This window comes from Pinus tabuliformis, chromosome 2_2 (genome assembly GCF_031772625.1).
Source record: "Pinus tabuliformis cultivar Carrire ecotype Pingquan chromosome 2_2, CPIR1, whole genome shotgun sequence".
In the NCBI taxonomy this organism is placed as follows: domain Eukaryota; kingdom Viridiplantae; phylum Streptophyta; class Pinopsida; order Pinales; family Pinaceae; genus Pinus; species Pinus tabuliformis.
Genome location: NC_142300.1, coordinates 870,261,725 through 870,287,816, shown reverse-complemented (window position 1 = coordinate 870,287,816; position 26,092 = coordinate 870,261,725). Strand labels below are relative to the sequence as shown.

The following is a 26,092-nucleotide window of genomic DNA, read 5'->3' as shown; positions in this document are numbered from 1 at the left end:
AGGACAAAAGCGACACTTGGGGGAAACTTCTAAAGATAACAATGTGCCACCTTCATGAAGCTAATAATAGTTCCCTATTTTTTAGGGATTGTCTTTAATTTTTTACTTTTTCGAGAAAACTGCCATGCATTCCTCGAAAAGATTGCACAGTTTTGGGAAGGATTGGGCAACTCTCTGGTTCATGCATTAAGCAGTTTCTGAGCAAAAAAGGGTTCTGCGCAATTTCTAGGCTGAGTGGCTCTGGGTTGCCTCTCATGTTCTGCGCAATTTCCCAGCTTAAGATTGGTTGCCCTCTAGTGTTGCGCAATTCTTGAGCTCAAGGCTCATTGTTAGCTTGGATTGTGCAATTCTCGGGAGCAAGGCTAGTTGCCCTCAAGGATTGCATAGTTCTCCAAGGCAAGCACGAAGCTGGATCAAGATCAAGTCAAAAGATCCGCTTGTGGGTTAGACAATAGACCAAGTAAGCAAACACAAGCCAAGATGCAAAGGATGAGGCTCAATCAAAGCACAAGTACCTGGATCTGTGCAAGATGAGATGTTGCGGTTTCTAAGGGAGGCTCCAAAACGAAGCATGGGCAAAATTTTGGAGGGTGGTTGTAGCTGCTACAACATACCTATAGATGGATATCAAAACACTTAGTTTCTAATCAAAATACTTAGTTCCTAAAACATTTAGTATCGTGAAAAAAATCATTAAAAATATTTAAATATTAAAATAAATAAAATATATCATTAGCCCTTTTCAAAAAATTTCTAAATATTATAGTTTGTCTATGATTTGTGATTTAGTATTAAATTCGTTGAATTTGACACAATCACTTTGAATAAAACTAGGAATAAAGTTGCAATAGATTAAACGACTTTAACAAAATACGATTGTTGCATGGTAAATAAGACCAATCTCTAGTGTTTGGTTTGAGGAAAGAAGATAAAACCAATTTTAACAAACCAATTGAAACATATGAGAAATTGAAGACTAACCTCCCAATAAATGCCGAGCAATCTCTAGCTACTTGAAACATAATATGGAACTTCAAAGTGGGATCCTAATAATATCCTAGCTGAAGTTTTAAATCCTTTGACAGTCTCCAGCTACTTGAAACATAATATGGAACTTCAAAGTGGGATCCTAATAATATCCTAGCCGAAGTTTCAAATCCTTTGACTTGTGAGAACAACATACATTAATCATAGACACACGAAAGGAATAAAATAAAATAAAACCTTCTTGAATTCAATTTCTTGAATTTTTTATATACTTGGAATCAGAAGTTATAAAAATTATGCTTAAATAAAACAAATTCAAGAAAGTTAGGAAAAAGATGCTCACTAGATTCTAAAAACCAATAACTATACATCAATAAAACTTTCTTAATAAAATCAGGAAAGAAATTATCACAAGTTTCTAAAAAAGAATCATTGATTATCATAATAGATATTAATTATAAAAGCTATGTGTAAACAAGAAAAAATATTATGATTAATGTAATTGGAATTGACAAAAAAGAAAAAGAAAAAAGAAAAAATCAAGTCAAATAAAAAAGTAATAAAACTTAAAAATAATTTTTTTTTCTCAATTAATCTACTCCTATATTCATACAAAAAAGTTACAGCGAGGCTGGCCTCGAGAATTCATGCCATGAGGTTGGCATTTAGCAGAAAAACTTGACATCCTGACTGTAGAACCGTCAAAATGACTTACATCAGAGAGAATAATTTCAAGGAACATTGAACATACCAGACAGACTCAAAAAACTGATCCAAACAGCGATACCAGACTGAGTGAAACATTGTTGTTTCAAGGACCGATTTTTACATAAACGGAAACATAAACAGACCCAACCTGTATCATAAACAAAAGCCTGAGACAGGCATGAACCCTGTGAATCGAAAAGGAGGTGAGCTTCGTCTTCGGAGGCAAAACCATAAAACCAGAGGCGCTGACTGGCTCAATCTTCATCTGAGGTAGACGGTTGTTCCTCTAAAACTCGACACCCAAATTGACCGGAGTCCATGGAGTCAGAAGAATGGACCGCAGAGCTTGAAGGCTCTCCTCTCGTGCTTGGGCCAACATTGGCCTTAAAGTGCGTAGTAGGCATGCTTCCGGTGTCTTGGCGCGGGGTGGCAATTTGACTTGCCAACCTTTGTTCCTCCGTAGCCCTCTGTTGAACTGCTCCCGGACCCGAGTTGTGCTCACACCTTTCAATAGTCACAGATACGATGAAGGAGGAATTAACTTAAAAAGAATATATATATATATATATATATATATATATATATATATATATATATATATATATATTAATTATCTTAAATTGAAAATATGGAGAAAAAATAAGAATTCATGAAAAAAAGGGAAAAACAATTAAGCAAAAAGAAAATAAAACTAAAAACAAAAAATTAGTAACTAATAGAAATTGAAGTTACTAAACAACCCATAATAAGACTTCAACCAATCACCTTACAAATAAATAAATTTAAATAATAATAATAAAACAACAAAAAATGAATTCCCAATGTTAAATCATAGATACGTGGCATAATGTTTCGGTAAAAAACAAACTAATAGATAGTCAAAGGCAAAATTGAATGCTTAATACCATGCCTAATTCAAATAATATATGATGCCTGGATTTTTCCGCATGCTCCGCTAAGACATAAGAGCGTGATCTATTATGCTTGATATCCGCGACATGCTCTTGAATTCTCTACTTGATAGAGCAGCTAGTTTCTCCAATATAAAGCGCACCACAAGAATAAGGATTAAGTACACACCCTTTAATTTTTACGCCGTAAGGCATTTCCATGTGAAAAGAACTTCCCTCCGGCCTTCATGTAATCATTACGGGTCTTTAGATTTTATGTTAGATGATGGACGGATTTTCAACCATTAGATCATAGTTTAAGGTAGTTGATAAGTCGTTAAAAACCGTTGGAAGGTATTTGGTTGCCAAAACAGTTATCATGACATGCTATTTGTAGTACGATCATCCCATTGAGCAAAAAAAGCTTGCCACCCTAGAGCCCGTGATGAAAGTCTCCCACATTCACCATTGAGCAAAAAAAGCTTGCTACCCTGGAGCTTGTGACGAAAGTCTCCCACATTCACCCACAGAGTCCCTGGGTAGAGCTTTTGTGAGAAGAATTGCATCTGAATCTAAAACTAGAAATCGTGAGCAGATTGGAGGCGCTTGGGGTTAAGGTTCCCCGCTTGGTGAGCAGACAGGACGTGGTGCCCAAGATGTCGGGGATCATCTCGAATGAACGTGGTGCCTGAGATCATCTCGAATGAAAGGTTGGAAAATTCAGCCAACTGATGAAGCCCATGCTTGACCTTCTCCCCTGGACATATACGCACGTTGAAGTGGAACTCCAATTGGATCATCGACTTTCACCTTCTCTGCAATGAATTCATTTGTTGCGTGGGTTCGAGAGCCCGTCTGCCCCGTTCTGACTAAATGCCAAGCGAGATGTGGCGTTGGTGAACCAGGCCTTTGACATGTTGAGGCCAAAGTTAATGGTGCCGGAAACTGGTACCAAGTGGAGAGCATGGGCCGCGTCCTTAACTCGTATGGAAGATGGGTACAACCTGAACGAGATCCCGAGGATGTTCCATCTCCCATCTCTTGACCATGTACTCCAACAGTCTCTCGTTTTGGAGTTTCCAATAGAAATGGTGGAGGTTAATGTGTGAAAGTTCTACCTTCTTGAGCACATCAACATATATTTCCAGCTTAAAGCAAATCTTGTAAATAAGAAGATTTCTTTTACTACTTGTATATATAAAGATTTCTTTTACTAAGAAAATTTATGTAATTTACATCTGTATAGTATTTATGTGACTAATGTAGCCTAAAATGATGTTATAAATTTTATGAAGATTTATTTTACTACTTGTAAATATGAATATTTCTTTTACTACTTTTATTTTTTCACATAATAAGAAAATTTATGTAATTTACATTGTATGGTATTTATGTGACTAATGTAGCCTAAAATGATGTTATAAATTTTTTATTCCAGTAAAAGAAAGCAAAAGAAAATTACATCTGTATAATTCATTATATTCTTAATATAAAATTAGCAAATCTTGTAAATAAGAAGATTTCTTTTACTACTTGTAATATGAAGATTTATTTTACTACTAGTAAATATGAATATTTCTTTTATTAATATAAAATTAATATGTAATCCTATAAATATGAAGATTTATTTTACTACTTGTAAATATGAATATTTCTTGAGAATAAGAAAATTTATGTAATTTAAATTTTACATCTTTATGTAACTAATGTAGCTCAAAATGATGTTATAAATTTTTTATTCCAGTGAAAGAATGAAAAAGAAAATAAGATTTATTTTACTACTTGTAAGTAATTTAAATTTTACATCTTTATGTGACTAATGTAGCCCAAAATGATGTATAAAAGAAGTAATTGCGAACTCATGTGTGGCCATCATGGAAGGGAATTTTTGTTGTTTATCCTTGAATGCTAAATTCCTTATTGTTTTCTCTAGGTCGAGTTGACAAAACAATTAGTATTTTGATTTTCATGCATTCTTCTCATTAGACTATTTTTTTAAATATCCGTAGAACCCAAAAGTAATTGAGAACTGAGAAGGGGCCCATCTATTGTAGTTGTGAATCAAAAGGGAGAAAGTAATTAAGAACTGAGAAGGGGCCCATCTATTGTAGTTGTGAACCAAAAGGGAGAGATACTTGCAAATATTCCTTCCAACCATAAGTTGTGACAAATCCCACAAATACTATGTTCGGAGTAAGTGTTTGATAGGAAGGTGTTTCATTTAATATTGTTAAAGGAACTAATGTTGATGCTTGTAAATATGAAGATTTATTTTACTACTTGTAAATATGAATATTTCTTTTACTACGTTTTTTTTTTTTTTTTTTTTTTTTTTTTTTTTTTTTTTTTTTTTTCAGAAAATTTATGTAATTTAAATTTTACATCTTTATGTGACTAATGTAGCTCAAAATGATGTTATAAATTTTTTAATCCAGTAAAAGAAAGAAAAAGAAAATAAGATTTATTTTACTACTTGTAAGTAATTTAATTCTTACATCTTTATCTGACTAATGTAGCCCAAAATGATGTATAAAAGAAGTAATTGGCAACTCATGTGTGGCCATCATGGAAGGGAATTTTAGTTGTTTATCCTTGAATGCTAAATTCCTTATTGTTTTCTCTAGGTTGAGTTGACAAAATAATTAGTATTTTGATTTTCATGCATTCTTCTCATTAGACTATTTTTTTTAATATCTGTAGAACCCAAAAGTAATTGAGAACTCAGAAGGGGCCCATCTATTGTAGTTGTGAATCAAAAGGGAGAAAGTAATTGAGAACTCAGAAGGGGCCCATCTATTGTAGTTGTGAATCAAAAGGGAGAGATACTTGCAAGTATTCCTTCCAAGCATAAGTTGTGACAAATCCCACAAATACTATGTTTGGGAGTAAGTGTTTGATAGGAAGGTGTTTCATTTAATATTGTTAAAGGAACTAATGTTGATGCTTGGGTAGAAATAAATGAGAAAAAATACTCTCCCAGTCAAATAGGTGCATTTTTGCATTTTTGTTGACCAAGATGAGGAAGGCGTTTGATTTAATATTTTTAAAGAAACTAATGTTGATGTTTGGGTAGAAATAAATGGGCAATGATGAGGAAGGTGTTTGATTTAATATTTTTAAAGAAACTAATGTATTGTTAAATAAACTAATGTTGATGTTTGGGTAGAAATAAATGGGCAATGAAAGAAACCAAAGACTCTCTTAGAAACTAATGTATTGTTAAAGAAACTAATGTTGATGTTTGGGTAGAAATAAATGTACAATAAAAGAAACGAAAGACTCTCTTGAATGCAATCATTACTATGCCTGACTATTTTAATTATGCTTAACACCAAGCAATGAAAGATGTTGGTAAAATTGAAGTATTGGATGTAAAAGGAATCATCACCCTCGATGTTGTGAGTTATCAATAGTCATCCCTTCATGAGTTGTAATATGCTTACTTTCCTTATGCTTTCAACAATGTTATATGTTATTGGTTTTCAAGTCATGGAAACCTGGGATCAAGAGAATATCCTTTATCTGGGATCAAGAGAATATCCTTGAGGAGACATTATGTTCATTCTGCATTGCCTAATAGCCCATTAACTCATGTAGGTGGATTATTTCCATCTCCCCCTCCACATTTGCAATTGGAGATGCAAACTCAAATGTGCACAAATGAGAGACCACTCTTGTTAAGTACATCCACAGTACGCTAACTAGTTGATACATATATGTTTGTTGTGTTCCAAAGATATAAGATACCAATTCTAATCTAGTACTATGTTTTGTGAAAATATATGGCTCGGGGGAGAGAATCTCCCTTTAACTAGTTGATACATATATGTTTGTTGTGTTCCAAAGATATAAGATACCAATTCTAATCTAGTACTATGTTTTGTGAAAATATATGGCTCGGGGGAGAGAATCTCCCTTTTATGCCTTACGGCGTTTCCTTTGCAACATCTGGTGCAATTGCTAGTTTTTTAGGGTCCAGATGATCTTTGAGTAATCTAAAAGAACAATTGATGATGTTAAAAGGCTTAAAAATAGTAGAGCTAAGTCTTCCGCTTTAGCAGGTTTAAAAATAGTAGAGCTAAGTCTTCCGCTTTAGCTGAACATGCTGAGAAAACCAATCATCATGTTTGTATTGAGGAGGCTAGTGTTATTGCTAAGGTTTCACATTTCCATCATCAAAAGTTTAGGGAAGTGCTTGAGATTGAAAAGAGGCCAAGCAATCTCAATAGGGAGGATGGCTGGAAAATCAGTAGGTGTTGGGTCCCAGCACTCTCTTCCTAGTCGTTTTCCGCCCTCCTCTTTAGGGCGTCTTTATTATTATTATTATTATTTATTTATTTTAATTTAATTTATTTTTTATTTTATTTTTAAATTAATTAATTAATTTTTATTTTTAATTAATTAATTTTATTTTTATTTATTATTATTATTTTTTTTAATGTCTTTTTGTTTTCTCATCATTATTTTTTCATTTAATTATTATTTATTTTTAAAGAGTTAATTTTTTCATTATAGGGTCCTTTGGGTCTAATTTTTCATGTGAATTCTAATCAGCTTATTATTCTCCCATTTCAATTATTTTTATATATGTAGAAGGTCCTTTATATAACCAATTCTCCATTTTAATTCTAATCTACTTATAATTTTTAACTAATTTTCTAACTAATTTTACTTTATTTTATTTAGATATTATAAAATCCTTTATGTAACTAATTTTCCATTTAATTATTAATTAACTTATAATCTTTGATAATACTTTTTTACTTTATTTAGGCATTTAATTTATTCATATATTATTTGGTCCTTTATTTAACTAAAATTCCTTTTAAATAATATTTAACTTATAATTTTTAATAATATTTTTTGAACTTAATACCCTTTAAAATTATTTTTATATATATTCTAAGGGATTGGTCCTAAATATTAATAAAATAACTTTGACCCCGGTCCTAGAGTCAAACTAGCCGTTGGTCAAGTTAGCCGTTGGAGGCTCTGCTCAGACTATTTAACTTGCTAAGCTTGATCTGGTTCTTCAACTTGTCCTGACGATGAACCACACTAGTTGGTTCGAAACACGTGGACAAATGGTATTCCATGTAATTTTCGCCCAAAAATCTCTCACAAACTTGATATGGATCACAAAAGCATGAACTCTATAATTAAAAATAGTACTTAAAAATGATATGCACATTATTTTTTTTTAAGAATGTAAACTTAAATTCTTAAAATTTAAATATATTTCAAATATTACATCCATTTTTATACCCTTTATTTGGGTTTAAAATTTAAAATTTAAGTTTTTAACCAAAATATTTTTATTATTATTATTTTTAATATATTCTTCGAACTAAGTTGTAATATAATTATTTTTAATATAACATTATTTTAACCTAACAGCATCTCTTCAAACTAAGTTGTAAAACTATGTAGGCTGAAATTTCGGTCATACATTAATACTTCCATCCCTTTCAGTTTAACCAAATAAATAGCCAATCCCCCTCTCTTCAAGTCCGTTCCATGTGACCAAGTCCTTGGAACAACTATGGCCTGACTTCACCCTAGAAAGAGGCCAATGTTCATTCTCCCTCTCTTTCTCAAAACAAAATTACTATATCAATCGAGATTTGCGGAAGAAGAAGAGAAGTTGCAGAGGGTTTGAAGAAAATACACTGCCCAACACAAAACGGTTGGCGTTCGAAAGCAGAAAATCTTAACCAACGACTGGCAATGGTACTGTGGATACTTTCATCTTCCTTGTGCATCGCTTGCGTAATTTCATTCCACTTTAGGGTTTTATTTTCTCTTTTTATTTTTATTTTATTTTCAAGTAACAGGCCATTGCAATGAAGCTTTAAGTTCTCGGCGTTTTGAAATTTTGTTCAACTGTCTAGAAGTCTCTTATCATTAGTTGAGACATTAACAGAAAATTTCAGCTGCAACGTTAGGATAGTCATTATGAGATTACCCTGTAAAGACGAAATAAATTATTTCGAACTTTGTATGTATTTAATTGTAGGCAAAAAATAACCGCAATTATGCCATTTTGCGATGATTTGTTTGTTTCAGAGAAATTGTGGTGAACAATGTTGAAAACAATCGCCGAGAGTAATATATCTATAGAAGAATTTCATTTATTTCTGGTCTTGGGGTTCGTTTGAGTCTAATTAACTTTATTTTGTGAATTTATCATTTGTCTCTTTATTATCCGGATCGTCCTTTGAGACCTTCCCGTACGTATGCGATCCTATATTGGGGTGCTTTTACGCGGATCTCCGTTCTATTTCATATGTTATGGATGGCATAATTTTGTCATGTAATTGTGCTTGGGAAGTATAGATGGTTCCACTAAAAGTCAGCAGCAGTAGGTAGAGTAAAATGCAACAGGAGCAATACATAATGTTGAAAGAGTCTTGGTGTGTTCCCAGAAATTTAACCCAGAGACTAGTTTCTTGTTCAGTTCGTTTCATTCCTCTGGCATGACAGTACATTAGTACATTACTAGTCATTTTTATGTACATAGTGTATGATGGGAGGGGAGGTGGATTCGCATGTTTAGCGGTTGAAAGTCTCTAGCCACATTTTTCTTTACCTTCCTGTTGCCTGTTCTTTACCCTTTTCCTGCTTCTGGTATTTCAGGTGTGCCTTTTTAGAGGAGCCGTTAATTCCATTTCAAAAGTTGATTTATGTTCTCGGACTTGGATTAATCGATTCCGAGAGTATCGACTTTGAAAAGTGCAAATATCTTCACCAACCTGTGACGGACTATTGAGAGTGTGCCCATCCTTGGTAAGCAAATTACCATCATTTAATGGCCCAAGTTCAAAAATATTTCCATAAGCTGCCTTGTCCAAAAGTTAAGCACTTCGGACTGCTAGCTTGCTGTCTAATTACATTAATAGTGATGGACACGAAATAAGCAGTAGTACCTTAACTGGAATTCGAAAATTAAGTTAATAACATATATGGCCCACAGATAATCCTTGATCTTGTAGTGCGATGTAATCCTTTTTATCTGTGTAATAGTTCTCAGTGGTCACTGTCTGTGGATTTGGGTTATTCTGGTTGTTGACACAAAGGATTATTAATCCCCGTCTTTTGGAGTATTTCCAAGGTTTGTTCAAACATTTTTCCCCTTTGAAACATTCTTCAATGGGGTGACCAGTGGAGTTGTAATGATTACAAATTTTATAAGCTCCCTTGCCAATTGGCTTGGGTCTATAGTGAAATATAGAAAGTTGGGTAAACTTGCCATTAAAGGGCAGGATGACACTGCAATATGAAACCACAGGTATATTAATTACAATCTATGAGTGCCATAGTTGAAAAAAATGTGTGTTCTCTGAGTACGTCATTATCAAACTTGTCTTGGCTCTGCCCCTTAGTGAATTTGACTACCTGCGGAGGGAAAAAATAGCTGGTGTCAAATATGAATGCAAAAAAGGAAAAGAAAAATCCTCATTTTGAATGATTTTTTGCTGCAGAGTTCTTTTTGAGTTTTTTGCTTAGTCTGAGTTGAATATGTACGCTTGGTTTAGTCCATACAAGGGTACCTCAAAGAGGTCAAAGTGATCTTTTATGAGTTGGAGTTGATGGCAACTGGTGGCATGTAGGGTTTGCTTACAATTTTTCATCCAACAGTTTTATTATTATTATTATTTAAAATTATGTTGCTTTTAAGGTCTTTTAAGAAAATGGTCATAAAAGATATCAAGGATTTTAAAATTACCTTTAGAGATCTGCATAACTGAGATCAGGATCTGATCGATTCTAATTACATTTTCAAAGTTTTTCTACCCTACATTTAGGGGACTACTAATATGATTGCAGGAATCTTAAAAGGAAAGAATAGTAGGGCAACTTTTACACCCGTGGATACCATCATGTAATGTACCCTTTGAAAGATCTCCCAACCTTGAGGGCAGGAATGCCACCTGGCTTTGAAAGATTCGAGATGAATTTGAATTTTGAACCCATTAAATTTTAAGGCCATTTAAATTTATACTTGCATGCAATTAATTAATGCAGCAGAAATAAACATCCATAAACTCATTTAAACCAGCGATTCCATTTTGAATTTCATTTGTAAGTAGGAATTAAACTTCAATGCAGATTAATAAACAGGCATTTAGGAGCAGAGATTGGATGCTTTTCTTTTCACCAAGATGGTCCAAGAAATTGGTTGTGTACAAGCAATTTTGCACCCAACTGCAGGAATCCATAGTAGGTGCCACTCCTAATTCAAGATATGAGACCGTTGGGGTGAAAGAAACTAGTTATGAACTCATAGGTCACTCGTCCAACCCATTTGATTTTAGGCTCAACCAAGCTATTCACAACTAAACACACCCTAGGCATGCATCTTTTGCAAAAGTTGAATATGAATGTGCTTGAAGTAGTTTGAGATATGTCAAAAAGTAATTCTATTTTGTAATTTGTGTTCTGCCATCTCCATTTGGTAGAGATCGAGGAGCACTCCATCTTTCGTTGCCCAATTTATTATGAGATTCAAGGATGGTTCCACTGTCTTTTTAGCTAGATACAGACACCTGGCCCCCAACTAGAGATGCTTTGCCTTATACATGTAGGAGGCTCTTCATCTTCGCGCTTCCATTCTCTAGCCACATCCACTTCAGAGATCAACTTCTACTTGGTAGGTTACTTCCTTTTTTTTTATGGTTATCTAGAATTAGGGCATCGAGTGACGGATGGAGGTTGATGATTCCAAACTAGTGAGGACATGGCTTTGTGAGGCGCCAATGACTAGGATTAATCTCAATTGTAGATCTCGTTGAGAGATTAGGGTTCCAACTAAAAGTATAAAGACAAGTAAAGATAGAGAGTTCAGATATAGTTGGACGAGGTTGAGCATTTGGGAGATAGGGAGAATAGGGATTCAAGAAAGAGGCATATTTGCACAATGGAACAGATTCATACAGCTATACAAATTTGTATAATCCACACAACTTATGGGTGTGTATAGTGGTATGGTATAGTTGGTACAGTCGTACAAAACATGTAGTCACAAGTTTGATATGAACATGCTAGATGTAGTTTGAGATATTTTGAAAAGTAATTCTGTTTTGCAATTTGCTTTAGGAAAATGTGAAAAGTTTTATATTTAGATAATGCCCAATAAATTGTGTTATTCAATCATCTATGATTTAGACTTGGATAAATCTCAATTGTAGATCTCATTGAGAGATGAGGGTTTTAGTAGATTAGGATTTCATAGTAGATTAGGATTTCAACTAAAAGTATAAAGACAAGTCAAGATAGAGAGCTTAGACATAGCTGGACGAGGTTGAGCAAGATTTGCATAATATGGAAAAGTTGTATAATCCATATTGCCATACAGATCCATATAGTTTACATGTCTATATGGGTATGTACAATCGTACTATATAGATTGTATAATCATATGGATCATGCAATATTGTCATACAATGGGGTTGTATGACAAGTTTTTGTTGCATACCTCTCTTAGGTAGGTTGTAGTCCTATGTGTAGGGTGCTTTTGATAATAATGTAGTTACTAGGTTTTAAAACACTATGGAGGTTACCTTGTAAGCTTTGCCAAAGGAATCAAAAGCTGATTTTGAAGGTGAAATTACTTGTGTGTGTGAAACTATTTAATGTTTATGCTATTTTACTTTTCCATATATCGTATGATTTGATGCTATGTTCTAAAATTAATTTCGACATTAATTAAATTCAACAATTTATGTGTTTAACTGAGACCATAAGAACAACAATCATCTAGGTTGGAAAATTTACATGGTATTAGAGCTAATTTCTCTAATTGAGATTCTCAAGGATTTGTAGCGTAGATCAATTGTAGGGAAGATGGACTGGTAGTTAGAGAGTTTCAAAACTAATTTTTAGATTTGGGAGTTTGTGCAATAGATCTCAGAGATGGCATTAATTAGCCTCAGATTTGAGGAGAAATTGGGTAGTGCCTCAAATAATCTGTCATAGAAAGTGAGGGTTACACTCTTACTAAAAGAGAATGATCCTTGGTTATTGTCAAAGATGTTGTGCCTTCCCCTATAGATCCATAATAGTTGACAACTTACAAAAAGAGGGAAGTGAAGGCCAAGTGGATGACGTTGGATGCCATAAAGTATCATAAAGAGGGAAGTGAAGGCCAAGTGGATGACATTGGATGCTATAAAGGATCATTTGATCCCTCATATATCTAAGAACACAATGACAAAGGAAATGTTTGATGCCCTAGTGAGCTTCCACCAAAGCGAGAACATAAATAGGAAGATATTTGGTGGGACAAACTAAAATCTGTAGAGATGACTAGATCAAACTCAGTCACCAATTATCCTATAAAGGGCACACACGTTCGTGTTCAACTTGCTATAGTTGGGGAGAAGGTTGTAGATGAAGAGCTAGTGAACATTACATTGAATGGACTCCCAACTTCATGGGTGTTGAAATGTGTAACTAGGTTCGGTCTTCATAATGTCTATTGTAGTCATGATTTTATGTATTTGATGAAAAGAGAAAAATAAATTTATTATTATCATTCTTGATGCATGGGTTTCATGCTTAAGATAAATTTATTTATTGGTCAAGCACCCATTGAGTGCTTCTAGGTTTGTCATATTATTATGAAGTCAATAGAGTCATTGTCATATGAAGAAGACCCTATTGGGTATATTGTAACAAGTCAAAAGAATTTATTTGAGTCAAAATAGTGTCAAATGACCCTCCAAGATCAAGTCGGCCTACAAGAGATCAAGTCGGCCTCAAGAAGACAATTCGTACCCCTAGAAAGCCTATATATAAGAAGGAACTCGACCTCATTTGGACACACAACAAGCAAGTTCGATCTCCTCAAGAAAGTTGAAAAAAGGATGAAAATCAAGGATAAGAAGAAGAAGAGCAAGATCAAAGTTTTGGACCTCTCTCTCTCATGTTAGGGTTTCTAAAGTTGATGGGCAAGTCGAAATTCTGAAGCTGGATCGACGCTGTGAAGCTGCATCGAGGTTGAAGTTGTGAAGCTGCATCTAGGTCGAAGCTAGGATGCTGCATCTAGGTTGAAGTTGTGAAGTTGCATCACGGTCGAAGCTGTGAAGCTGCATCTAGGTTGAAGTTGTAAAGCTGCATCAAGTTCAAAGCTGTGAATCTGGTAGGTCGAAGTTGCAAAAAGTGTTGTTGGGGGTTGATGTTGTTGGAAGGTCGAAGTTAGTTGCTAGAAGCTGTAAAGGAAGGTCAACTTGGTCTTGGAGGGATCTTAGGTCTTGGAATTTGTCATTTGAAGATTCTATAAGAAGAGAAGAATTCTTGTGGGTTTTCGTCTGAAGAGGAGAGGTTTTGGCCTTGGCTAGTAGCCTACATTTTGTGTCCTCTTGTCTCATTGATCTTCATAGTTTGGTAGTGGTTTGATGATAAGAACACAATAATAATCAAGTGAAAGAAGAAGCTAAATACAAGTACATCAAGTTAAGTAAAAGAATATCACAAGCGCTTATCAAAGTAAGAAATCACTCTAATCTAGCTGCCCTAGATTTCTCAACATGGTATCAGAGCTAAGTTGACAAGTCAAGAAGAGGCAACATTGAAGGTTACATCATTGAAGAAGGATACATAAGGGTCGAGCACAAGGAAACCATTAAGGAGGAACAAGAAGCACCAAGGAGGAGTACTCATTTCAAGGATCACATCATCACAAGGAAAATAAGACCTCAAAAACCTACCTCCAATGAAAGAAGGACTTTGCATTTGAAGCACCCTGGGAGGTCTACACATTCTACATTATCATCCAGGGAAGTAAGAAGAAGCGTTGCAATCATCATCTAAGACACCAAGGTGATCTTCCTCACATTGAAGCAAATATCACATCTCAAAGATCATCAAGGAAGCAACATCATCAAGTTGAAGATATCATTATTGAGGAGCATCTTCACTTGACAAGTAAGTATCTTTATATCTATGTCTGAATCTACTATCAAAATGGCTTCATTTTGCAAGGAAAACAATAAATTGGTTGAGTCATCAAATTCCTTGCATGGAAGAAGAGGATAGATTTGATCCTCATAGAAAATGAAGTTGATGAATATGTAAAGGGCTCCATCTCGAAACTATCTAAAGAGCAAGCTCAAGCATTATCAAAATATATTCAAGGGGAAATAAGGGCTCAAAGAATCCTCCTTATAGAATCAATCAAGGATTCACTCATCCCTTATGTAGCAAAGATGGAGACATTAAAAGAAATCTATGAAAAGTTGGTAGAACTGTTTTCTACAAGCACTACAGGATAAGTGATATCTTTGAGAACTGAGCTATAGAAGATGAAGGTATCAAAGGAAGAAGGGATAGCCTCATACCTTATGAGGGTGACACAAATAAGAGATCAACTACAAGAGTTAAGGGAAATAATGTCTGATAAAGAAATGACCACGGTTGTGCTCAATGCACTACCTGATGAATGGGGCAACTTTGTTTCATGTATCTATGGAAAGAAGGAAGCCAACCCATTCAATGAACTTTGATCATTATGTAAAATTGAAGAAACTAGGTTGAAGGTGAAGAGCGATGTTGGATTAAATGAACAAGTACAAGCATATGCGGCCATGGCTAAGAGAAAAGGAAAGTTTGGAAAGTTTGATTTTCAAAAGAAGAAGAAGATCGGTATGTCGAAGATACAATGCTATGAGTGTAATGAATATGGGCACTTTAAAAGGAATTGTCCTAAACTTAAGAAGGACAACAAAAAGAGAAAAGAAAGAAATGAAGCCCATGTCATTGAAGAAGTAGAAGAACTCAAAAAGAAGAAGACAAAGAAGGAGGAAGTGAAAGATCTTGACTATGATTGAGATAATCCCCTACACTTAGTTCTTTTCAAGTTTATAAAAGATAGTAGTCATGATGGAAAGCATCGGAAGAATGATAGGATGCATTAGAGCTGAGATAAAGATGACATCATCATAAAAGCTTGAAAGGACAATTGAAGTAGAAGTCTACATGGTTGTAGAAAGTCATCATGATAAAAAGAAAGTAGCTCATGATATCTCCGTTGGAAGCATGTAAGGACAACCAAAGTAGAAGTATATATGGTTGGAGGAATGTCATCTAACATAATAGAAGATAAAGAAATCATCATACATTATCATCATTAGGAAAGAGCATTTGCAGGATGAGGATAATCAAGATTCTCCATTGGAATCTTCATTAGAAGGTTCACCTCCACATGGAAGAAGCAAAATGTCTTGCGGATAGTCTACAGTCCACCTTGTGTGGGATCCCCTGGTAAGGTATGATGATGAAGATGTGCAACATGTTGAGTTGTTTGAAGCACTCTCATCTTCAAGCAAGGAAAGGAAGTTGTAGAAGGAAGTCTAGATGACCACATGAAGAAATAGGTATGTATATATTTGGTAATAGAGAGATAAAAGTCATGTCATCATATGGTTGTAGATATAATGGTTGAATGCTCTATCTCATGAGCATGATCAAAGAAGAAGGATCTCTTCTATTAGAATGAAGCTAAAGGCATGTAGATAATATTATGCTTTGAACTCTTCTACATATTGGATGAAATCAAGATCATATGACCTCATATGGAATATGAGGTGGTTGGCAACTATGGTTCCTATGATGAAGGAACTATGTATAGAAGTTCCCAAGGAAGCAATATGTGAAGAAAAGGAGAAGCGTTCGTGAAAGATGCAACTATAGTCATGTAAAATAAGATATGTGATCAACATCCGATAACTAGGAGAATTAGCTATATGACATCTCCATGGAGAAGATATGAAGACTATGATAAAGTCTGGAAAAGAAGGAGACCCTTGATACTGAATGCCTTGGAGATGGATTCATACATATGCAGGATGTTGATGTTGCAAGAAGCTGATGTCATGACAAACAACCATCATGAAAAGGTAACTTTGATTTACTATTCATTTTTGATTTTTTGAAAACATCTGGTTGGGTTAATACGGGGCTACCGAAAGAGAGTTGAAGATGTCACCTACAAATAAGTACTCATGTGATTGGATGGAAGATCCTGAAAGAAACATGGCTTAGAAGGGGTAGCTGTATGAAGGATAGCTAGATGTGGACTAGAAGATCACTTTTCAGTGAAGAGATGGATGACATGACTATTGGTTCAACCTTATAATTCATTGAAGGAAAGTGATGGAGAAGATGGCTGATGCCCTATGAAGAAGATCTAGAAGATGAAGGCTCCATGATGAAGAAGTTGAAGTTCATGACATCGAAAGGAGGAGCCCTACTAGCAACTGATAGTACCATGATCTCCACCAAAGAGCTAATAGCTGATGTTGGAAACAAGTCCCTAGTTAAGAGGGAGCTTGGGCAAGTTCCTAGGTAAGAAGGAATTTGTGTATATTCCTTTTATAGCAACGAGTATATCCTCCCTAGTTGATTCCGATACACTTTGAGGATGTGGTAGGGCATCCAATGGGAAAGAGTAGTCGAAGAGGAAATTCCTCGAGGATGTGTTGGGAGACAACTAGAATGGAGAGGTTGGGGATCAGGGTGACAATCCCCGACCTGAGTCATTGTCGCAGTGCTTGTACAATTTGAGCGACAACATTGCACATTGACTTTGACTCTTCTATTGTTCTGCTTCTATTGTCAATTTGTAGTTCTTAATCTTAAAAGAGATGTTGGCTGCCTCTAAATATTCATGATGAACAACTTAAATGCGATTGAATGCTTTTTCTAGAACTTTGTATAGGCAGCTTCAATGACTCTATTTCTTCCAAAACTATATGCTCCATCTTAATCTCGATTTCCATGAAGAGATTTTATAATTTACGAATCCCAATAATCATTTATTCTGAAAATGCTACTTTAATAATTGCCAACAAGAAATGAAAAAGCAAACTTAACTTTAAACCTGGGCATGCCATATTCTTCATTGTTATTAATAGTAGAGGTCCTTGGTGTCTTTGACCTTGGGATTCTTTTTGGCTCCTTCATCTTTTGTTGTTAATGCTTCATTTCTATCCTCTCTCTTATTGCTCTTATTATTCTTAGAGTTCTTGGGACTCCCTCTTATAATGTGTCCATATTCATGACAACCAAAGCATTGAGCTTTGGACATATCCCGGTTTCCATGAGACTTCTTGTTGTTGTACTTGTGATGAGATTCAAATCTTCCAAATTTTCCAAACAACTTCTTTGGTCTAGCAGTAAAGGCTTGAGAACTTTTATTATTGGGTTCGATATCATCTTTATCTTTCAACCTTATTTCTTCTAGAACACATAGAGCCCAAATTTCTTCAAAAGTTGGAGTATCTTTTCTCGCATAGATACCTCTTGCAAAACCATCCTAAGCTGGAGGTAAAACATTGATTACGAAAGTGATTAATTCAGAGTCAGATATGGTTTCTCCAATTCCTTGTAGTTGATCTTTGATTTTTTATATTCTCATAAAGTATGAAGTCGTATCTTCTTCATTTGTCATTCTTGTTCCATAGAGTTAATTCCTTAGAGATATCTTTTGGTTGGTAGTAGTGGCGGAATATAATTTGACCAATTTACCATGGACTTCTTTGGATGTAGACAAATTTGAAACAAAAGAGATAAGATGATCTTTGATAGACTTAGATAATTCTTTGAGCTCTAATTTCTCCCTTATTGTATTTGGCCACTTCTTGAGCATTGTTCTTGTCTGGTTGTGCAACTGTCCTTTCAACAAATTGCATGTCTTCATTTTCTTTGAGAACTAAATCAATTCTCTTTTTCCAAGCCTTGAAGTTAGAAACTCCATCAAGTTTGTTGCCTTCCTTACAAATAGATGCCATCTGGTCGAGAGGATTAGACATAGAGTACAAAAGAGTATTTACTTGTCAAAGAAGGAGAAACTATTATAAGAATGTTTTCAAGAATTCTGATGAGTGAGCGAGAGTTGATGATATTTCCAAGAGCCTTTAACAATGTCCTTAAGTGAGCGATGGCTGCTATGATCTTCAAGCCTTCTTTCTTTGCTTTGGTGGAGAGAGAGATAATTGCTGCTAGAGTGGCTTCAAATATGCCAACAGGTTGTGATCTTCAAGTTGCCTTCCTTTTACCTTAGCTCTGATACCATGTTGTGAAACCAAGTGTAATAGAGATGATGCTCAATTTCTCTTCTTGATAATTACTTGTGAATGTTAGTTGGCTTCTTATTACTTATAATGTTTTCTTCATCAAGCAATTATACAAATGTGCAAAACATAAAGATCACAAGAAAACAAGTGACACCAAGATTTAGGCTCCAAGCCAGGGCAAAACCCCACAAGGGGGAAAACCCAACAATTCTCTTCTTATAGAATTAGATCATAGATATCCAAGACTGAGACCAAGACCAAACTACCACAAAGGTTTCAACTCAACCCTCCAAGTCTCCTCCAAGAAGTCAAAGTCAACGAACGTCAACATTGGTCAAACTTTCTGAAATCTGGTCAAATCACAAAATTTTCGGTCCTGTAATTACCTCAGGGACGCCACAATTTCCGCACGTGTGAACATAAAAAAAGCAGAAAGACTCGGTTTTCGCTCTTCTTCGACTTTCTTCTCTTCTTCTTTCGGCTCTCTTCCTTCTTGATTAGGTGAAAAATTCGATATATGATGTAATGAACTGAATGGTCTTCCAAGATGTCGAGTTGAATCTTATATGTAACTGTCTAGGAGGGTCGACTAGGTGCCACATAGGTTGACTTGTCCAAGGAGGGCCACCTTGGTTATTGTGTTGACTGACTCAAAAATAAAATTCCTTTTTTTTTTTTTTCAAATGTCCAAATGGGACATGACTCAAGTACAATTTCTTTTGACTCAATAAATTCTTTTAACTCTTTTTGACTCTTTGAGCATGAAGAACATGCTTGATAAATATGTCAATGATAAAATTACATTACATTATGAAGACCAACACTAGTTACAATTTCAACATTGCCGGAGAAATTCTTCACAATGACTCCGGTTTTCTGAGATACAAAAGGAGGCCGAATTGTTTTGCAAGAGGGAGGCCGAGATAACCAGCATGAGTTGCCAGTTTACCAGAGCAAGTTGTTGGAAATAGTTTCGATTGCCAGTTTCCAGTTGCCAGCGCGATTTGTTGGAGGTAGTGCGATGGGTTATTCGAGTTGCTGGAGGCAGAAAAACTTGTGTTATAATTTTCTCAGAGGTAGTGCGAATTTCTGGGAGGGCTAGTGCGCATATCTAGTGGGCATTGTGAGTTCACAGAGAAATGTGAGTTGCCCAGTTGAGGCCGAATTAATTTGCAGAGGAAGATCTTCGATTTTCCAGTGCGATTCGGTTAGTTGAAGTGAAGAGAAAATTGCTAGAGCTTTGCTTGTGTCGAGCAAGTAGTTTGTGTACATTCTCAACTTGCTAAAGAATTTAATAATATAAACCCTCATTTGCAAAATTGGTTTTCCCCACTCTGGGGTTTTTTCCAAGGACGATTTGTTCAAATATCTCGTTGTCTATTTTATGTGTGTTGTTTTCTTAGTTCTCGTGATTTATTATTTGGTGAAATTTGCAATTGTGTTTTTATTTAGTATTTGTAGTAAATTAATTTGTTGGAACAAATAATCTAAAAGATAGGAGAATAATTACTAGATTAACTACAATAAAATTTTAACAGCTCACCACACTAGCCACCCTGCTATGGGTAAGGCATGTAAAAGCCCCTTGAACTTGAACCATGAGGTTGAGTTCCCTAGTCTAAAGAAAGTGTTAGATTATTTTGGCTTGTATAACCAACTTTACTTCGGTGGTCAAGAGGCGGGGTTAGGGTGTTAAAAAATGTAACTAGGTCCGGTATTCATAATGACATGTGTAATTGTGATTTTATGTAATTGATGAAAAGAAGAAAAATAAAATTATTATTGTAATGCTCGTCTCATGGGTTTCATGAGCAAGAAATTTTATTTTAGTTTGACTCCCATTGTGAGTCCCTTAGGATTGGTCATAAAGTCAAATTGAGTCAATGTCATGTATGAAGGACCCTTCTTGGGCATATTATATTTGTATGAGTCAATGAATATGTCAAGTAGCCCTCCAAGACTAAGCACAAGCATTAACCTCAAGTCGGCTTCAAAGTGGAATTAATTGTCTCCTCCAACAGTCACGTTGACTCACCTACATGTCAGGTCAGCTAATTACCTTGGGAAACAACTATAAATAGGAGTGCTCAACATCATTTCAAAGGCAGATTTTGGTGATCACAATTTGAAGTGCGAGGGTCATCAAGGGAACCGAGTTACCAACGAAGAAGGAAGAAAGAGCAGCGAGGTATTTTGTGTTGATTTGGGACTGTTTTGTGGGCCATCTTACCTCCACACACACGGAATTGCAGACTTGTATATTGCAGCAGTGAAGGCTGAGGAAAGGTGAAAGTCTATGGAAGCCATAAACGCCAAGAAGAGAAGTCTATTACAACAGTGAAGGCCGAAGTCTGTCGCAGCAGTCCTCCTAGGGAGCTGAAAGTCTAAAGCAAGTCAAGGTTGAAGAGGAAGTTGAGAAGGAGGAAGGAGCATAAGGTGGACTATCGTTGACAAAGGAGTTTTGTGTCTTGGTTTTGGAGAGGCAAATAGGTCAAGGGTTTTGGTCTTGGTATTCATCAATTGGAATCTCTATAAGAAGAAGAATTTGTTCGGGTTTTCCTCTCAAAGAGTGAGAGGTTTTGGCCCTGGCTGAAAGCCTATATTTTCTGTCTCTTGTCTCGTTATGGTTTATGCATTGGTAGCTTTTTGATGAAGAAGAACACTAATAACCCAAGTAAAAGATCTTAAAAATCACTCACAAGCAGTTACTAATAGAAGAGAAATCACATAATTACTATGCCCTAGATTTCTCAACATGGTATCAGAGCTAAGGTGACTAAGTCAAGGAAGGGCATCTTATCAAGGGACACTCAAGGATCAAATCTCAAGGAAGGCATCAAAGCGAAGATCATCTTGAAGTCAAGAAGTATTAAGATCATCATCAAGAAAAGAAGGCCAAAACCCTACGTCTACTCAAGTTGAAAGGATCTACAAATCAAGTTGAAGTGTTTTGAAGTCTATTCATCCAAAGGAAGCTAGAGGCGTTGTCATCAAGACTCTAAGGCGATCTCTCTCAAGCAAGATCCCTACCATTGAAGACATCATCATCATCAAAAGATCCAAGGGATCTCCCTCTCTGTGGGATCAAGGATCATTATTGAAGAAAACTATCTTCATCAAAAGAAATTTTTCTATCCTCTATATCATCATCAACATCAAGGAAGCAACAAGAAGAAGGAGCATTCTATCAAGTAAGTATATCTATCAAAATGTCTCTTTGCAAGGAAAGCAACAAATTGGTTGGGGCTTCAAACTATCTTGCATGGAAGAAAAGGACAAATCTGAATCTCATTGAAAATGAGGTGATGGATCATGTCAAAGGATCTACCACAAAACTAGGAGAAGAAGAAGCCCAAGCTCTTGCCAAGTATATGAAAGGGGAAGTTAGGATTCTCATAGAATCCATCAAGGATCCCTCATCCCATATGTATCTAAACTCGAAACTTCAAAAAAAATCTATGACAAACTGGTAGAGTTATATTCCATAAGCACTGCTAGAGAAGTCATCTCATTAAGGCAAGAATTCTACAAGCTGAAGATGTATAGCAAAGATGGAATAGCCTCATACTTTATTAGGATATTTGAGATCCGGGATCAACTACAAGATCTAGGAGAAGTCATGTCTGATAGTGAAATGACTACAATGGGGTATTAAATGCACTATCGAAGGAATGGGGTAACTTTACTTCAAGTATTTATGGGAAGAAAGAAGCTACTCCATTCCAGGATCTATGGTCATTGTGCAAGATTGAAGAATCTAGACTAAAGGCCAAATCTGATGCGGGTGCAGGTGAAAGTCAAGCTTATGCTACACTTTGGAAAGGGACAATTTGGAAAGTTTGGTCCTCAGAAAAATAAGAAGAACATGGCTAAAATACAATGCTATGGTTGCCAAGAATATGGACACTACAAAAGAGATTGTCCTAAGATCAAGAAGGACAATAACAAAAGAGGAAGAGAAGAAGCCCATATCGCCAAAAGAAGTGGAGGAAGTTGAAAAGAAGAAGTCCAAGAAAGAGGAAGTAAGAGATCTCTATTACTGAGATAGTTTTCCTCACCTAAGTTCTTCTAAAATTCCTAATTCTTCTGCTGTAAGATATGGCCACGATTCACTAAATGGGATGCATCAAGGCATCATAGAAGCATTGGAAGTAATAGCTCGAGACATCATCATAGAGAAGCATGAAAGATGGTTAGAGTTTATGGAAGTCAAGGATATAGCTCTTGGAAATCTCATTGGAAACATAAGTGGCAAGGTATCTAGTTTAAGGGTCATCATACATTTGTCAAAAGGAAAAATATTCTGATGGGGATACTTTAGATACTCAAGATTCTTTGATGGAATCTTTATTGAAAGGTTCACCGATCATGAGGAAAAGCAAGTGTTTCATCAAGAATTCCGATCTTGTGGAATTCATGGGATGGTATGATGACATAAAAGTGAAGCATATCAAGGGATTGAAGCTCTTTCAATCAAGGACGCTATTGCAGGAAGTCTAGATGACCCAAAGGAAAAATGAGGTATGTATACATTTGTGGAAGTCATGTCATATGGTTGCAGGTATCATGAACCAATGCTCCATCTTAAGAGCATGATCAAAAGAAAGGATCTCCTCCCACGAAGGAATGTAGGAATGCAGGGGTCATACATTCACCAGATGAAATCAACATAATATGTCTTCATATGACATATGAGGTGGTTGACTACAATTGAGGAACTTTGATGGGAAGCTCCTGGGAATGAAATGTGTGAAGAAAGGAAGGAAGAGATTGTGGAATATGCAACCATGGTAAAGGCTTTCAACATCCGAAAGACCAAGAAGATTTGACTTGGATATCTCCGTGAAAGATATGAAGACTCTAATGGAGTCTGAAAAAGAAAGAGATCCTTGACAATATATATCTTTGGGAGATGTGTAGATATGTATGCAGGATGTTGATGCAAACTAGAAGATGTCATGATGAAAGACCATCACAAAGATAATGTTGATTTTAATGTTCATTCCTTTATTTGTGAACAAATATCTAGATGGGTTTATGTAGAGCTGCCGAGGGAAGATCTATGGATGTCTTCCACCACTGGTGCACATATTAAAGAACTATGGGATGAAGAAGGAAGCATGGCATGAAGGAAGGCTAAATATGGATTGATGGATCACTTTCCGATGATGACATGATTGACTCATGGATGAAAGTGATGGATGGTCTGTGCCCTAAGAAGAAGTCCCAAAATATGAAGACTCCTGAATGACGAAAAGAAGTTCATGACATCATGAGGAGGAGTTCTTCAAGTAGTTGGTTTTCCCATCATCTCAACCTGAGGAGATGCTGTAGATCCCTAATTAAGAGGGAGCCTAGAAACAAGTTTCTTACTTGGAAGAAACTTGGAAATTCCTAAGACAAGAGGGAGCTTAGGTACATTCTTTCCGTAGGAATGAGTACATTCCTTTATTGGAATAGATATGTCCTCCCTAATTAAGAGGGAGAGATAGACACATCATTCTTGTTTTCACTTGGGAAGACAGAATGGAGGATTGGGTAAACATCTGGCATCCAATGTTCTTTGAGGATGTATTAGGGAATCCAAGATAAGAGTAGTTGTTGAGGACCAATATTCTTTGAGGATTGGGAATCCAAGATAAGAATAGTCCTGGTGGAACACACCTTGAGAACTTGGGTGGGGTATGTTCCAAGAGAGACAATGATGAGGGTGTCTATACATCATTGGTCTCACCAACATTGTGCTCAGATCTCGTGGAGAGATAGAGTTGTTAGTCAAGGCCTTGCTATGTGACAATGCTGGTTGATATGATGCTATACAAATGGGTTACCAATCCGACTCTTCTTATGAGAAATTCTTCAGATTGAGAATGACCAAGTACCATTATGAATACCTCCCTAGTTAAGAGGGAGTGTTGAAAAATGTAACTAGGTTCGATATTCATAATGACATGTGTAATTGTGATTTTATGTAATTGATGAAAAGAAGAAAAATAAAATTATTATTGTAATGCTTGTCTCATGGGTTTCATGAGCAAGGAATTTTATTTTTAGTTTGACTCCCATTGTGAGTCCTTAGGATTGGTCATAAAGTCAAATTGAGTCAATGTCATGTATGAAGGACCCTTCTTGGGCATATTATATTTGTATATGAGTCAATGAATATGTCAAGTAGCCCTCCAAGACCAAGCACAAGCATTAACCTCAAGTCGGCTTCAAAGTGGAATTAATTGTCTCCTCCAACAATCACGTCGACTCACCTACATGTCAGGTTGGCTAATTACCTTGGGCAACGTCTATAAAGAGGAGTGCTCGACATCATTTCAGAGGTAGATTTTCGGTGATCACAATCTGAAGTGCGAGGGTCATCAAGGGAGCCGAGTTACCAGCGAGGAAGGAAGAAAGAGCAACGAGGTATTTTGTGTTGATTTGGGACTGTTTTGTGGGCCATCTTACCTCCACACACACAAAATTGTAGACCTGTATATTGCAGCAGTGAAGGCCAAGGAAAGGTGAAAGTCTATGGAAGCAGTAAAGGTCGAGAAGAGAAGTCTATTACAACAGTGAAGGCCGAAGTCTGTTGCAGTAGTGGTGCAGTCCTCCTAGGGAGCTGAAAGTCTAAAGCAAGCCAAGGTTGAAGAAGAAGTCGAGAAGGAGGAAGGAGCATAAGGTGGACTATCGTTGACGAGGGAGCTTTGTGTCTTGGTCTTGGAGAGGCAAATAGGTCAAGGGTCTTGGTCTTGGTATTCGTCAATTAGAATCTCTATAAGAAGAAGAATTTGTTTTGGGTTTCCTCTCAAAGAGTGAGATGTTTTGGCCTCGGATGATAGCCTATATTTTGTGTCTCTTGTCTCTTTATGGTTTATGCATGAAGAACACTAAAAACCTAAGTAAAAGAAGATCTTAAAAAACACTCATAAGAAGTTACTAATAGAAGAGAAATCACATAATTATTATGCCCTAGATTTCTCAACATAGGGGTGGCTATTTCTCCCTCTTATGGTGGAGCACCCATCCTATGAGTGATTTCTTTGGTTTGAAGTAGGTGTTCCTCGAATATTATTCCTCTTACAACCTCCTCCACTTCAATGGGTGGGTGGGGGAACAACTACTTCCTCTAATGCTTCATCTTCCTCCTCTTGAACCCAATAATCAAGGGTCTGTTTTTGTATCTTTGTCTCATATTTGAGCAAGGCTTGTTGTGTTGCAGAATGTATCTAGGCCAGGTCTTCATAATTGTATTTGAGTCACAGTGAAATGTATTTATCAAAAGAACGAAAAATAAATTTATTATTATTGAAGCAGTTCGATCATTTGGGCACTCACTCACTCACAAGTTTGATATCCAAGAAGAAGAGCAAAAAAAGTTCGAAGTTGCTGGAAGAAGGAAGATAGAAGTTTTTGGGTTTGTCTCTCTCTCACTCGTGTGGATTT

At 35.9% G+C, this 26,092-nt stretch overlaps 1 protein-coding gene across 1 annotated transcript in view; it reads left to right on the top strand.

The window, feature by feature from the left end:
- The first annotated feature begins 8,084 nt into the window (after positions 1–8,084).
- LOC149195750 (serine/arginine-rich splicing factor SR45a-like) overlaps positions 8,085–26,092 on the top strand; it is a 61,757-nt gene continuing 43,749 nt past the window's right edge. The window contains exon 1 of the mRNA XM_089405420.1: positions 8,085–8,315. Coding sequence (XP_089261546.1) covers positions 8,313–8,315 — 3 coding nt within the window. The 5' untranslated portion in view covers positions 8,085–8,312. The remainder of the gene's footprint in view (positions 8,316–26,092) is intronic.